The sequence below is a fragment of the Piliocolobus tephrosceles genome, chromosome 11, assembly GCF_002776525.5.
Source record: "Piliocolobus tephrosceles isolate RC106 chromosome 11, ASM277652v3, whole genome shotgun sequence".
NCBI lineage: Eukaryota > Metazoa > Chordata > Mammalia > Primates > Cercopithecidae > Piliocolobus > Piliocolobus tephrosceles.
The window spans coordinates 45,079,733-45,096,423 of NC_045444.1; the positions used below are offsets into that span (position 1 = coordinate 45,079,733).

At 38.8% G+C, this 16,691-nt stretch overlaps 1 protein-coding gene across 23 annotated transcripts in view; it reads right to left on the bottom strand.

Annotated features, from left to right (window-relative positions):
• The window catches only part of BAZ2B (bromodomain adjacent to zinc finger domain 2B), a 430,125-nt gene that overhangs the window by 49,006 nt on the left and 364,428 nt on the right, over positions 1-16,691 (bottom strand). For 17 of the 23 annotated variants that reach the window (XR_003309384.2, XR_003309383.2, XM_026454040.2 and 14 more), the window contains 3 exons: positions 12,271-12,333; positions 10,659-10,803; positions 3,580-3,633 (listed from right to left, as the gene is read on the bottom strand). Coding sequence is in view for 21 of the 23 variants with exons in the window: in XM_026454040.2 (XP_026309825.1) it covers positions 3,580-3,633; positions 10,659-10,803; positions 12,271-12,333 (262 nt within the window). In the remaining 2 variants the exon portion in view is untranslated. The remainder of the gene's footprint in view (positions 1-3,579; positions 3,634-10,658; positions 10,804-12,270; positions 12,334-16,691) is intronic. The other 6 variants (XM_026454062.2, XM_026454056.2, XM_026454067.1 and 3 more) reach the window with 1 other exon arrangement.

Below are 16,691 nucleotides of genomic sequence, written 5' to 3' on the forward strand. Positions count from 1 at the left end.
GAAAATGTGGCACATATACACCATGGAATACTATGCAGAAATAAAAAAGGATGAGTTCATGTCCTGCAGGGACATGCAGGGACATGGATGAAGCTGGAAACCATGACTCTCAGCAAGCTAACAGAGGAACAGAAAAGCAAACACCACATGTTCCCACTCATAAGTGGGAGTTGAACAATAAGAACACATGCACATAGGGAAGGGAACATCACACACCAGGGCCTGTTGGGGGGGTGAGGGTCTGGGGGAGGAATAGCATTAGGAGGAATACCTAATGTAGATGACGGTTTGATGGGTGCAGCAAACCACTATGGCACATGAATACCTGTGTAACAAACCTGTACGTTCTGCACTTGTATCTCAGAACTTACAGTATAATAAAACAAAACAAAAAACAAACAAACAAACAAAAACAGTGAACTGAACTGGAAAAAAAATCTTTGGTTTTGGCTGGAAGGCCATGGGCGCTTTCTTCTTTCCCACTTCCCTGAGAGGCAGCAGCAGGTCAGAAGGCCTTCAGCTGACGTCAACACTGTTCTCAGCGTCCTCCCTATGTGGACTTTTACCCTTGATATGCATATGTCCTAGCACTGTTTCTAAACCCAAAGGTCCCTTGATAATGTTTATCATTACTCAGAAATTAAGTGCTTTCTACTCTTTCTCACACTAATGCATACAGAACAAGGTGTGGGGTACAGTGTTTCGTCTCTTGGAGTGGTCTTGTTGCATGTCCAAGTCCTGTGGACTCATTATGGAGGCTGGGAATCCTGTGTACGGTTACTTCTCTGCTTGTAGGTTACTCTCACTAACAAACTTTGCTGCTATTAGCACCATGTGGGTCAGTGGTTTGCGTAACTATGCATCTTGTACTACAGGTGGTGCCCAACAAAGTCCCGATGTCATGGCTTTCTGAAAGAAGAGAACCCATGGGTCAAATAATTTCTCCTGGGCACAGTGGTCATTCACTTGGCAGTTAGGATGGTCTCAACAGCTATGCCTGAGAATGGCAGAAGCCCTCAAGTGGTAAAGAGGGTTTCCAGTGTAATAAGGTGGCTTGAAATTAAGTTTTCTCTCTTCTCTTTATCAACTTAGAGATTTTCAGGAGTTCAAAGGGGTAGGGTGCACTAGAAAGGGTGTGGTAGTCTCTCTAGAAGGGAAGGTGGGACAAATTCCCACTGTTCATCTACAATATGAGGCAACTGGTCCTGCTGTATGTGAAGCCAGTTACTGTGAGGCACAGTGTTCAGGAGCCTGAATGGGAACACCAGCAGGAGGAGATCCAGCATTATACAGAGCAAGAGCAAAGCTCTTAATAGGTTCACTACTGTAGGGATAGCAGAGGCTTGGCCTGCTAACTTGCATGGTTAGGAGACAACAGTGGTGTTAAGTGAAGCTGAGTAAAGGGAAACACATGGCCTGGTTGAACAATGAGCAGTCTGGGTTGACGAATAATACTGGGGCTGATGTTGTCACCCTGCTTCTAAACTGGATGCTTGGTAGCATGGGTAATACATATTACCATTGCGGTGATTTTCCTGAGACTTGAATGTGAAGCGGACTAGATCCACAGATAGTGAAGTTACTTGGACACACTCTGAGACAACCGGCTGTGTTAGCATAATTATAAGAAAATCCAGGGTTTGAGTACAGAATCCCTAACAACATGCTCTCGGTGCAGAGAATGTTGGATGACCGAATCAGAGCAGGTCCTCCTAAGCGGACAACGGCTTTGACTTTATTCCTTCATCTGGGAGGCAATGTTGGACATGAAATAGTTCTTTTAGATCATACAAGCCCCACAGCAGGGGCGGAAATGGAAAGAGACAGGGTCTCATGAGATGCAGAGGTTTCTGCCCAAAATATAAAGAAAGAAGGAACAAAAGAAGGAATAGACAGATGGGCCCAACTTCAGGCAGTCTCCCTCACAGCAATAAATGTGGTATTGCTCAGAAGGAATAAGACAGAAATTGAGAGGTGGCCTAATTCTTGAGTGTGGGAGTGTGGTCCTATTCAAAAAGTTAAAAGACCCACTGAGACTGTGGAAAAGGGACATGTGAGATGAAACATGATACTGAATAGTTTACAGGCTTGAGTAATTATTGGGAGAGGTGGATTCACTAGAAGATTACGTGAAGAAGGTCCCTGGGGAGGACGAGGGCTATTAAGCTTCATCCACACAAACTTGGAAGATCTCACAACCTCGAGACTCTCCAGAAAAGGACATAGAGACTGGGAGATACCCTGCATTACCTTGACTCTGGAAGTGGCATTGCTGGTGGGAACGCTCCTAGTCATCAGTTCCACTTTATGAATTTGAGTCAACTCTAGAAGCCAAGATTCTTTGTTCCTAATCTGAGCCCTTTCAAACTCAAAGGAGAAATATGGGTGGGCTCATTCCCCTTTAATCTCTTCCAAGGGATCACTAACCATGTACCCTAGATGATTATGCTGGAAAAGAGAACAGCCTCCAATATTTATGGGTTTGCTAGAAATGGAGGACCAGTATCTATTATTCCAGACTGCAAAAGAGCTGTGGCAAACAAATTCCTCAACTGGGGTTTGGATTCCGTGTTACCTATGGCTGAAAGATTAGAATTACAATCACTATGAAGGCTTTTGGACCTTTTGCGTGAACTTTAGTTGTTCCTTTATCAGGGTGGGGTATTTAAGTCGACATGTCAGTTGGACTTTTCTTCTTTTTGAGACAGGGTCTTGCTCTGTCCCCGAGGCTGAAGTGCAGTGATGCAACTGTGGCTCACTGTAGCCTCGAACACCCGTGCTTAATTGATTCTCCCACCTCAAACTCCTGAGTAGCTGGAACTATACCTGGCTAATTTTTCTGTAGAGATGTGATTCCACCATGTCACCCAGGCTGGTCTTGAACTCCTGGGCTCAACTGATTCTCCCACCTCAGCTTCCCAAAGTGCTGGGATTACAGGTATAAGCCACCATGCATTGCCCTTTTTTTGTGTGACTTCTGTTGGTAGCTTCTATAACTGTTGGCCACGTATGTTGCCAAAACCCACCTATACTTACAAGGTCGGCAGATATCATGTGACAGTGTTGCACACCTAGAGGTGAAACAGGTTGCATTTCTTATACAAGAACAGACTCAGGCAGGGGTACTGCGCAACACCATTTCACAATTTAACAAACCCGTTTGCCTAACCCTGTTTGACACCAGAACTACAAGTGATCTATGACTGGTCTCATCAGTCATAACACATGATGGCATGTGTTAGTTTTTGGGTGTTTGATCTCCTCTAGCTAATGAATGGTATACACCTTTGGAATTACTGTGTCTCTTGCATTTGCAGATAATATACATGCTATCAAGACTGAGGCATACTGTTATATATTGGGGTTTCCAGATATGACACAAGCCCTGAAAGTGCTTTCACAGCTGCTGGCATTCTACAATGGGACCATGTAGAATGGTATTGCCAACATGGTACTAAGTGGCTAGTCTAGGCTCCCTCTTATCCACAGGCAGTATAGAATGGTGGAACAGCATTCTGAAAGACAGCTGTGCCCATCCCTTTAACAATGACTTCTGTAAGATTGTCTGGTCTGGGTTACCTCTGTTGTTTATACTCATAAAGGTCCCTCCACTTTGGTGAAGTTCCTTGGCACCTGGGAGTCAAAAAGCAGAAACAGACAAAGAATTTACTTGGTATGCCAAGACCTGAGTTTTTACACCTCAATAGTTCTTTCCTTGTACCTGTCATAATTTCAACAGGTGGCTGAGAGCTTTGCGTGTTCATATCACAGACAAATGGATGGATACAAACTTGGATGCCCTCCTGACTTCCTGATGACACTTGCTAGCTACACCTACAGAAGAGCAACTTTGATTCTCTCTTTATTCCAAACATTCTAAATTTCTGTTGTATGCTTATTCTGCAAGTGGGAGATTTTGCTGCAGCCTCTATATCCATGTAGTATATTCTATCCACAGGGTATCTCTGGTGGGAAAGTACAACTCCTGCTTTCATGTGGAATTTACTGTTCCAGAAAGAAAGAACAGACTATATAGGTTGTCCTTGAAGATGATAATGGACTGTGCTTTGGGCATAAACGTGCCTGACCAAAAAAAGTGAAAGGGTGGTATCTTCCTTGCAGATATTAACAAACTGTACCAAATAATCCTGTGCAGCAATCCCACACAATGACACTCCGTGCAAAGCTATCACAATGTGGGATTTGTTATGCTTAACATACTCAACTGTGGAGGACCTTCTGGAAATTCTACTCCCAGAGTTCTCATTTGCCCTGGCCCTCCATAATTCTTCCTTAACTAATCATACTGTGTAAAACTCTATTCATCTTCTCAGGTGCAGAGAAACATGTACTCTGACATCTTGGCTCCCAGTGGATCCATGTCCCACATTAGGAGTACCCCAAAGCAGCATAAAACTCTCAACCAAATACTTCCACTTCAGACCTGCAGTTGAGTCTGATAGCGTGCCAACAGCGTGTTAACCCCAGGAGAACATAAATGCCAAGTGGATATAAAATGTAGCATGAAACCTCTGTAATCCAATGGAACTAGTCTTATGTGAAAGGCATGCTTTCCCTGCCTCCCACCTGTACATAACACTGCACATTTTGGAAATACTATGAGACCTTTAATAGTGACTCAAAATCTAAGACACTGGTCACTTTCCCAGCAGTGCTCTCCAGTGCTAGCATTAGAGCCTATCCGCAGGTGTCAAGGATACAGGCTTTCATTACTTTGTACAAGGGCTCTTGCCTTGAATAGACACCTATGAAGCTGAGGGTATGACCCGCAATTGCTATCGTGGGAAACGCTACCATTAAGAGAGCCTGGGATCATATCACTGAACAAATTAGCATTGCTTCCTTGACCTGAGTAATATTAGAGAATTGCATAGCTTTGAACTGTTTGTTGGATATGCAGCCAGATTGCTCTGGGGAGCTCTGTATCTCCTAATGCTGTGGTATATTGTTTGTTTTGGAATTTCTTTGGCTATATAATGACTCAGCACTCTCAACAAACACTGAAGGCCCCATTTAAAATCTAATTGCTTTCTATTCCAGATGAGGATGCTTATTATCTAGTGAGTCACACCAAGGGTCAAGGGGTGGACTGAGAAGGAATAAACTCTCAGTCTTAGCTAAATGGCCATGGGTGCTCTCTTCCTTCTCTCATTCCCAAGACCCATCAGCAAACCTGCTTAGCCATTGAGCTGATTTGCAGAGGAACAGTAGGGTCTTTAGCTGCTGTTCTCAAAGTTCTTGGTATGTAGACCCTGGTCCTTTGTAATGCATACTTCCTAGTGTTGTTCCTAGGCCCAGAGGTCCTTTGAGATATATGTTGTTTCTTAGAATAATGAAGGACTTGGACTAATCTCAAAATATACAGTGGTATGAAGGTAGAGTTTTCTCTCTTTGAGTGATCTTGTTTCTTGTCCAGTCTCCAACTGGACAAGGCACACCCTTATGGAACCACTGTAGGGGCTCACAGATCCCATGTGCTCTGTTATTTATCTGCTCTGAAGTTAACATCATTAATAAATGTTGTTGTTATTAGCACCATGTGTGTTGCTTGTGGTATATATTACCTTGCCTCTTGTACAACATGAATTTGATTTAATTAATATTCTTCTGTGAAGGTAATCCAATGTCTGATATCTTCTCCCCATTATATTAATTGATGTTAATGTTATTATAAGTATTTTTTTAAAACTTGTATATTTAATGTTAAATCTAACCTTTCTTTATTAAGAACACATTATACTTTTAAGGAACTTTTAAAAGGAATAAATAAGCAGCCGGGTGCGGTGGCTCACACCTGTAATCCCAGCACTTTGGGAGGCAGAGGCGGGCAGATCGTGAGGTCAGGAGATCGAGACCATTCTGGGTAACACAGTGAAACCCCGTCTCTACTAAAAAACTACAAAAAAAATTAGCCAGGAGCGGTGGTGAGCACCTGTAGTCCCAGCTACCTGGGAGGCTGAGGCAGGAGAATGGCATGAACCCGGGAGGTGGAGCTTGCAGTGAGCCAAGATCACTCCACTGCACTCCAGCCTGGGCAACAGAGCGAGACTCCGTCTCAAAAAAAAAAAAAAGTAATAAATAAGATGATGACAATAATGTATATTGTTCATGTTGAATTAACTTTCAGCACCTATTTATTTATGGTAGCTTCTACTAGTTTGACACTTACTGATCCTTATCAGCCTTGCCTGTCAGAGCACTACTTGCTCATATTAAACACTTGTATGTTCTATTTGTCTTCATATGTGCTATATCTTTCCAAATGAGACTGTGAGCTCTTTGTGCATAGGGACAGGTTAACTGATTCTTTTGCATCTTGTTATGTTCAAGTGATCCCCCTATGTTAGCCTCCTGACTAACTGAGATTACAGGTGCCTATATATATATATATATATATATATATATATATATGATTTTTAGTAGAGACAAGGTCTTGCTATGTTGCCCAGGCTCGTTGTGAACTCCTGGGCTCAAGCAATCCTCCTGCCTCAGCCTCCAAAAGTGCTAGGAATACAGACATGAACCAGTGAGCCTGGTCTTCTTTTGCATCTCCACAGCACTTAGTACAAGGCACAATACAGGTGCAAATAAACACTAGATGAATAAATCATCTGAGTTTTTTCCTTATTTTAATTAGCTATAAGATAAAGAGAAGGAATCTATTACCTATTAAGTTCATAGCACATAGAATATAGCAGACATATATTCCCTTATTATTTCATTAATGTCTATTAATATATCTATTAATGAATAAAAAACTTTAGAAGAAAATAAACTAAGTGAAAAATTATCCCTACTTCTCCCTGCTCTGCAATGACCACATATAAGAGTATAAAGTACAACTGCTATTTATATATCACTTTGTAGTTCTTTTAGATCCATTATCTGACATGATCCTTGTAACAACCAAAGAATTCATATACAGCTTATTAGTATTTTTCTTGCAGAAAGGGAAATCAGGGTCCGGAGAGGGTACATAGAAGAGCCTGGATGGAAAAGGAGGTCTAATACGTAAATTCAATCTATGTTAATCTGAGAGACCTAAAATTACAAAAAACAAAACTGTCTCCTATAAGCTATTCTTGTAAACCTTATAAAGACATTAAATTATTTATTTGTTTATTTGAATCTTGAAGTATTTTAAGTGTGCCTGTGATATATAAAGTACTATCCTTCCAACACTATGGAAAATTAAAAGTACAGATAAAGATTATAAGATTTAAATAAGGAAATAGTATATATATTAATGTGCTAAAATAATGGTCTAATTAATTATCTGCTTTTCTGGGAGTTCACTTTCACATATATTAAAAGGTCCACTTAAATAAGCTGGGAAGTTTGTGGAAAAGCTTAGGATTTGAGCTGGATCAAGATGGATGGGTGAAATTTAGATGGTAGAAGAAAAGCATATTATTATTATAATAAACAAGATTTGGCAAAGATGCAAGGGGAGGAACACACATGTGTTGAGTGAGTAGATTGGACTAGGTGAATTCTCATTAAGAGAACAGCGTAAAGATAGCTTGGGGTCAGAATTGTATACTGTCTTGAATGCCAGGCTAAGTATATATTAATTACTTCATGTTACAGGTTATAGAGTCATTTAAGGTTTCAGAGTAGAGACATGATATGTTGACAGAATGTGATGGAAGGAGGAATTGTATATAGAGAAGTTGAGGAGAGGTGTAATAATCCAGGTATACAATGACGAAGAACTGATTTCAGGAGTGTTGCAAAGAGACTGATTTCAGGTATTCTGAAGGAAAGTTGATGTCCTAGATACTTCAAGTTTACATGCCCAAGTGATTAAGAAGAACGTGGCTCTTAATCATATTGAATATTTAACTGGTCTGGGGTAGGGCTCAGATTAGTCGTTTTCTTAGGCTTTTCAGGTGATTCAAATTACACCTAAGGTTAAAAAGCCACTCACGTGGGCATTTAAAAAAAAAAAATCTGCTCTTAAGTCTCCCAGCCTCTGTACTCCTAAATGACACAGAATTTTGTCATTTTAAATTAGATCCTATACTAAAACTTTGACTTAATTTCATTTCAAACAACCCCTCCTACTGACTGCTCTAATTCATTTTAAAGTATCATAATTTTTTGTTGTTGTTGTTTTGAGACGGATCTTCACTCCTGTTGCCCAGGCTGGAGTGCAATGGCACGATCTCGGCTCACTGCAACCTCTGCTTGCCTCCTGGGTTCAAGCGATTCTCCTGCCTCAGCCTCCCGAGTAGCTGGGATTACAGGCATGCGCCACCACACCCGGCTAGTTTTTTTGTATTTTTAGTAGAGATGGGGTTTCTCCATGTTGTTCAGGCTGGTCTTGGACTCCTGACCTCAGGTGATCTGCCCACGTTGGCTTCCCAAAGTGCTGGGATTACAAGTGTGAGCCACCATGTTTGGCCAAAGTATCATAATTTTTATTATGTATGTCTATATGTATTTATTTATTTTTGAGACAGTGCCCACTCTGCCACCCAGGCTGGAGTGCAGAGGTTGCTAATTGCAACCTCTGTCTCCCGGGTTCAAGCGATTCTTGTGCCTCAGCCTCCAGAGTAGCTGGGACTATAGGCACATGTCACTGCACCTGGCTAATTTTTGTATTTTTTGCTAGAGACGAGGTTTTGCCATGTTGCCCAGGTTGGTCTCAAGCTCCTGGCCTCAAGTGATCTGTCTGCTTTGGCCTCCCAAAGTGCTGGGATTAAAGATGTGAGCCATCATGTCTAGCCCACAAATTTTCTATTGGGAATTAAGTCATTAAATTTATCTCTAATTTCCACTTTCCTACATCATATTCAGTAATTTCTTACAGCAATTCAACCTTGAAGATCCTTCTTTCTGTCTTCTTTTTATTCCTGTTTGCTCCTGAGGTTATGGCCTCCCTACTTCTCAGCTGGGTTACTGTAATGGTTGCACAATCAGTTTCTTTACTTCTTCTTCCAATCCAATGCATACTTTGCTGCCAGGTTATCCTTTTTAGTGTAATTCCCCTGCCAAAATTAATCTCGCTCTCCGAGAGCTCACAGTCTAGTGGCAGAGATGGCCATCTGTACCAAACATTATGACAAAATGTTAAGTAAGGTACATAATGTTTCTCAGCTTTGATCCCTCTAGGCACTTTGCTTTCATAGGTTCTGAGCTTACTCTTATTGCAGAATCCTAACATCATTGGAGATGCCTCTGGGGTCACTATTGAATCAGAAAGCAAGTATATAGAACAGAGGTCTATTTGTATAAGCTAGAAAATTCTCCCAAGTAGATCAATCAGAACAATTCGTTTTTGTTAGATGTTGAGATTCTGCATTAACATTTTCATTTTAAAAAAACGTGATCCCATTACTAAAAACAAAACTCTTAAAAGCAACTGCTTTATTTATATTTTCTATTAGAGTCACCTATATGATTAGCCAGTCTTCTCTCCCCAGTGGACTATAAACATGACATGGATTCTATTTTATACAGCTTTGTGTCTCCTGCAGTGCCTAGAAATGTCTAGCACATAGCAGGCATTCAAAAATGTGTTTTTTCTTCCATGTCTGATGGGGACAAAAGTGTTAATGTTAGTGCTTACAGATTTTCAGAATGTAAAAACATTTTTGCTTCCTTATACCAACATGAGTCAATAGCTATTTTGAAATCTATAAGCACTAACATAACACTTTTGTCCCCATCAGAATTTGGCATTTGAAAATGTCCAGACATGGAGTTCTGAAAAGTTAAATTCAAGAAGGTTTACTGAGCACATACATGCACAATGTACTCTGCTAGTTAATGTAACAGAAATGGAGCCAGCGAGAGAAGTCTAAAGGTAGAATATCATGAATTTGCGGTAACACAAAATTCAAAAAAGGAAGAAGTTTGAAGGAGAAGGAAGTGATCACAAACTTCAAATATTAACAAGATTTGAAAAGGAATGAGATTATGATGATCTTAGATTTAAGTAAGTTACCTGCAGGGGGTTACTGTCAGGATGTATGCTTTTTTTTTTTTTTTTGAGACGGAGTCTCGCTCAGTTGCCCAGGCTGGAGTGCAGCGGCGCGATCTCGGCTCACTGCAAGCTCCGCCTCCCGGGTTCACGCCATTCTCCTGTCTCAGCCTCCCAAGTAGCTGGGACTACAAGCGCTCGCCACCACGCCTGGCTAATTTTTTTGCATTTTTAGTAGAGATGGGGTTTCACCGTGTTAGCCAGGATGGTCTCGATCTCCTGACCTGGTGATCGGCCCGTCTCGGCCTCCCAAAGTGCTGGGATTACAGGCTTGAGCCACCGCGCCCGGCCAGGATGTATGCTTATTAAAAGAATAAACCACTTATTGGGAAGTTTGACAATGGGAAGAAAGAGAAATGGAGCAGCAGCTATAAAAGGTAATATAGATACAAATACAAGTCTTTGTCCACAAAAGAAAGAAAGAACTGCTTATGTCTGATGTCAGAAAGAGTAGCAAAAGAAATATTAAGGGCTAGGAGGAAGTGTGTATCAGTGAAGGGGCATTATGAGTTCAAAAGGAATGAGAATTAAGGTTTTATATGTTTACCAAAGATTGATTATGGGAACATAAAATATATTGAAGAAGTAACAGAGTTTTAAAATATATAGTTTCTTATTTAACAATTTGTATTGGATTATTAGTTCTTACCTTCACCACTCTCCATGCCTTCTACAAAAATCCCCCCACATTGGGGAAGAATCCAGTACCGGCGTCTGTAACGATCCTGGCCGAACATCACTGAACGCAATGAGTGAGAGGCATCAAAGAGCTTCCTTCTGTACTGACTCTGTTGCTGTTAAAAAATGGTACATATAATTAGGTTTGGGATGTTAAATACTTTAAAAATTAATGTATAAGTAACTTTATAATTTTATACCTTTAAGCACATAAATTTCACTACTGGGAAAAGAGCAAAAGGGCTAAATATTCATGTCTGACTTCAATTTCAGTAACATTTATAAAGATAGAAATCATTTATTTTTGTTGCCATGGAGTAAAACGATAAGTTACCTGATAAAATAAAACTTATCCTTTTACTTGATAATAAACAATGGGATCAAGTATTTTATGGAGCCAAAGCAAACTGGTTCAATTCAACTCTTATTGATTACAGTATATAACTAATAATACATATAGGCCAGGCACAGTGGCTCATGCCTGTAATCCCAGCACACTGGGAGGCCGAGGTGGGTGGATCGTTTAAACCCAGGAATTAGAGATCAGCCTCGGCAACATAGTGACATCCCATCTCTACAAAAAAAATATGAAAAATCCGCTAGGCGTGTGGCACATGCCTGTAGTTCCAGCTACCAGGGAGGCTGAGGCAGGAGGATCGCTTGAGCCTGGGAGGTCAAGGCTGCCGTGATCATGCCATTTCACTCCAGCCTAGGTAACAGAGCAAGACTCTGTTTCGAAAAGCAAAGCAAAACAAAAAACAAATAATATATATGTAATTGGCTAAACCTGTATTTGGCTATTTTTACACTCATGTTGTAAACCTAGAGAACATATAATTAAGTTTTGGGATAGGTCTGTGAAGAATCTAACATTAATACCATACACAGGCATGTCGTAATACCTATAAAAAACTCATTTTTGTTCTTATAAAAAGCTCATCTTAAATTTCACTAATGCTATGAAATTCAGTATTTTTATTTAAATTTTTTTTTAAAACAGAGACAGGGTCTCGCCATGTTGCCCAGGCTTGTCTCAAATTCCTGGGCTCAAACAATCCTCTCACCTCAGCCTCCCAAAGTGCTGAGATTACAGGTGTAAACCACTTCTCTTTAATGAGAAGTATGTAAATACGTACAGTTTACAAATCCAATGCAAATAAAACCCACAAATACACAAACATAAAATAAGACCTAAGATGCTGAAACTGTCACTATGAAATTCACCTGAATTTTTTAGTAATTAATTCCAAGAAATTAAACTATGCCTTAATTGATATTTCATATTTATATGAAGAGCTGAAGAATACAGAATATTTTCTTTCTAGGCTCTGATTAAGTTCAATATCATGTTTTAAGAGGCAGGCTTTTAACCTTGGCATTAAGCTTATAAAGTTCAATTGTAAGAATGTTTCTAGAGTTCCTCATCTTATTTTTTGTGTGACAAAAATGCTATTCAGAATCTTCATTTTTAATTACTCCCCCAAAGCTAGTTTTTGCTTAGCAGTCAGAAAAACTAATCCCCATACAATGTAGATTTCTAAAACACTGTGAAGATGTTAAATGTTAATCAGAAAAGTGCTTACTTTACTCAGTTTTTCAATCTGTTTTTCCAGCTCTTCAACACTTGCTGCTTGGTCACCTTCATCCTATACATAAGAAAATACAGTGTCATTTATCTGTTTTAAGATTTATTTATTCAATCTGTAAATATTTAATGAAAGTCTCTTATATGCAAAATACTAGAAGAGGCACTGTATAAGAAGGTATAAGACTCAGTTCTTTTCTATAAACTAATAATCTGGTAGAGAGATACATGAAACGTTGTATTAAAAAAAACACACACACAAAAACCTAGGTATGGTAGCTCATGTCTGTAATCCCAGCACTTTAGGACACTGAGGTGGGAGGATCATCACTTGAGGCCAGGAGTTTGAGACCAGCCTGGACATCATAGTCAGACCCAGTATCTACAAAAAATAAAATCAGCTTAGTGGCTTGTGTCTACAGTTCCAGCTACTTGGGAGGTTGTTACAGGAGGATTGGTTAAGCCCAGAAGTTCAAGGCTGCAGTGAGCTATGATCATGCCACTGCACTCCAGCCTACAGACCCTATCCCCAAAAGAAACAGAACAAAACATAACAAACCACACACACAATAAACTCCCCCAAAAGCAGGAAAAGTATAAGGGTCTCAAAGAGAGGTAGTGATTAAAACCTGTGAAGTTCAAGGCAGAGTAAGATTACTTTTAGTAGAAATGCATACCAAGGGAGGCTTTATAGAAGAAGTCATGTTTTAATTAGCTACTAAAGAATGGTTAGAAATGCATCCATCAGAGAAAAAAGGACAGGTCTCATGTCTTGACATGAGAGGTATATAAAGAGTTAAGGTAGAAGATGAGGCAAGATGAGTTTAAGGCTAGATTTTGAAGATCTGTAAATGCTTGTCAATTAACAAAATGATCCTTTGAGGGAGGGTTAAACATCTGAACTATGCTTTCCAAAGATTATTCTGGCAATAGTTGTAAGATGGCCTGGAGCAGAGAAGGGATTAAAATTGGTAAAACTAGCTAACAGACTAGTTTTAGTTTAAAACTAGCTAACAGATTAGAGAAGGAGGGATATGGTTCTTACTAGGGTAAAAGAAATAAAGATGGAGAAAAGCAAATGAATGTAAGAGATACTACATAGTTATAGAGCTGTTGAGTCTTGTCAACTCATGAATATGTGGCACAGAGGGGCAAGGGAGATGATGGAATAAATAAATTATGATGTTAAGGTTTTAAATCTAGGAGACTGGAAAAATACTGATACCATCAACTGAAGAAGTTATTTTTGAAGGGAAGAAGATTAGTTATACTTGAACACATTGAGCTTTTAGAATAAAAGTAATTCCTAACATGCATAGTACTAATTGCATAAATAGAAGGTTTGTAAGTAATTACGTGAAATTTTTCATTCTAGAAAATGACAACGGAAGAACTATCTCCAAATTTTAGGTTTTAGAGGGAAAGCATGAATAGAAGGCATGGGTTTCTTTGGATCTTAGCTGCACTACTAGACATAGGCAAATTACTTAACCTTTGTAAGGCTATTCATCTGTAAATCTGGTGATAATGTTACCTATTACATGAAGGTTTTGTGAGGACTAAGTAAGAACAGATCTGAAAGTAACCAACAGTGTTCCTACTTTAATAAGAAGACGGAGGTACAGCTCAGATTAAAGAAAAATAACAACTTGTTTTTGATGTTTACTTCCTATCAGCATTCATAAAAAGCCACACTGCCACCAACCACATACAAACATGTATTTCTGACTAGTATGGCTACCTACCCAATGAAAAAAAAAGTGAAAAAAAGACTGCCATAGTTTCACCACTATCTCTCACTCATCCACTCCTTACCCAAATTTAGGGAACCAAGTTACAAAGGTGTTCACGCACATTACTTGTGCTAACAGTAACATGAATTCTATCTGGAATTTAAAGAAACCTTAAAAGATAACTAGCTCAACAACTCTTAAATCTTGACTCTTATGTGAATATTTATAAATAGATTCTAAAGTGATCTTCTGATCAACAGGACAAATGTCTGATAATCTGTTCATGCAAAAATACAATTCAATCAATAAATATTCAAAATAAGATATCAAATATTTGAAAATGCCATGTATCAGCCAAATAACCTAACTGCAATTTTTAAGACTCTTCCTACAATGCAAAAAGAAATAAATAAAATGTCTCCTAAAGTTTTATTTAAAGAAGTTTTGGCTAAGAGTACTTAAAATTTTCAGAGATTAAAAAAACTTGGAAGAACAGACAGAAATGTAGTAGCAGCAACAACAAAACTAAGAACACAGAATTTATACCACAGTTCCCCAACCAAAAAAGAGTGTCATTATATGTCCCTACATGTCAGAGTTTAATTGTCCACATAACCTCTCACAGGCCAACTTGTAAGGTTCAACTCCCATAGGTCTCAACACAACTCTATGGAATGAAGGCATGAAGAGTGAGGAGAAGAGGGAATCCTCTTTGAGATAAAGGTGCTATGATCTAGTCAAGGGCAGTATCTTCTGATCGAAAGGGATCGTATGGGTCTCAATAAGAAAACCTCCCTGCAATCAATCCTTTAAGGAAGGTAACTACCAATACTCTACTTAAAACTTAACTGAGAGGTCAAATCTATTTTTTGAGAACTAATGTGCCTAAATTATCAGTTTCATTAAGTAGTCAAAATTTTACTTATATAGGAAATTGATGTGTCTGCCAGTTCTTTATTATAAAGAATAAGTCAAATCATTTAACATGAAATGTTAATTTGACTTCTTAGGTCCTAATATTTATTACTTCATAAAATTGTGAAATTGTTTTCTCACATTACTAACAAGATCTACCTTTGCCAGTGAAATCCTAAAATCTATTTAACTCTATAATTCATCACTCATAAAAAAGTGAAACACAACCAGGTGCAGTGGCTCACGCCTGTGATCCCAGCCCTTCAGGAGGCCAAGGCGGGCGGAACATGAGGTTGAGATCGAGACCAGCCTGTCCAACATGGTGAAACCCCATCTCTACTAAAAATACAAAAATTAGCTGGGTGTGGTGGCGGGCACCTGTAATCCCAGCTACTCGGGAGGCTGAGGCAGGAGAATCACTTGAACCCAGGAGGCGGAGGTTGCAGTGAGCTGAGATCGCACCATTGCACTCCAGCCTGGGTGACGGGGCGAGACTCTGTCTCAAAAAAAAAAAAAAAAGTGAAATACTACCTTAAATGACACATCTCCTTTAAAACTTTAATAATGATTTTCAAATAGTCTATGTATAAACAATAAAATGTATGGTTAGTTCTCTGTTAAAAAAGAAACCAAGTGAAAAAAATAATTTCTATAAATAAGTTCTAGTTTAGTGAGATGAGTATACAGTGGAATAAACTAAAATCTCAGTACACAGTTGTCCAAGTTATTGAACTTACGAGTTAACACTTTAAAACAATTTATAATGTGAAGTGCTAAAAGAGGCCACTAATTCTATGAAAAGGTGATTAATTTTGGTCAGAAAGGCTTAATTCCTGCTATGGAAACAGCTCCACTTGCCAAATGAAGCAGATTGCTTATAAATGTTATCTTTTGTTTGGGTAATTACACTTCTGATACTCAAATTATATGCCCTTCATATTATTTGTCACAGATGAATGTACTTAATTTGGTAGTTTCAAAAGTACAATATTATGAAATAAATTATTTCTGCAAGGAATCTCAATGTAGACTCATTTTCAGATTGGTACTATTAAAAGCAGTAAAGTTAAATTCATTACAATGAGTTCTTAAATATGACATGAAATACGCAGGGAATAAAAGCAAAAATAGACAAGTGGCACTATATCAAATTAAAGTGCTTCTTCATAGCAAAGGAAACAACAGACTGAAAAGAGAACCTACAGGATGGGAGAAAACATTTGCAAACCATATATTTGATAAGGGGTTAATATCTAAAACATATAAGTAACTCTTACAACTCAATAGCAAAAACCAGATAACCAGATTTTTAAAATGGGCATAGAACCTGAATAGACATTTCTGCAGTGAAGACATACAAATGGCCAACAGGTATGTGAAAAGATGTCCAACATCACTAATCAGGGAAATGTAAAATCAAAATCACAATGAGATATCATCTCACACCTGTTAGGGTAGTTACTCTCAAAAAGAAAGAGAAAGAGAGAGAGAGAGAGAGAGGAGTGTTGGCAAGAATATGGAGAAATTGGAACTCTCATACACTGTTGTGGGATTGTAACATGGTATAACCACTATGGAAAACAGTATAAAGGTTCCTCAAAAAATTAAAAATAGAATTATCTGATCCTGCAATCCCACTTCTGGGTATTTATTCAAAAGAACTGAAATCAGGATCTTGAAGTATTTGTGCTGTCATATTCACTGCAATGTTATTCACAATGGCCAAACGGTGAAAGCAACTCCAGTATCCATTGATGGATGGATGAATAAA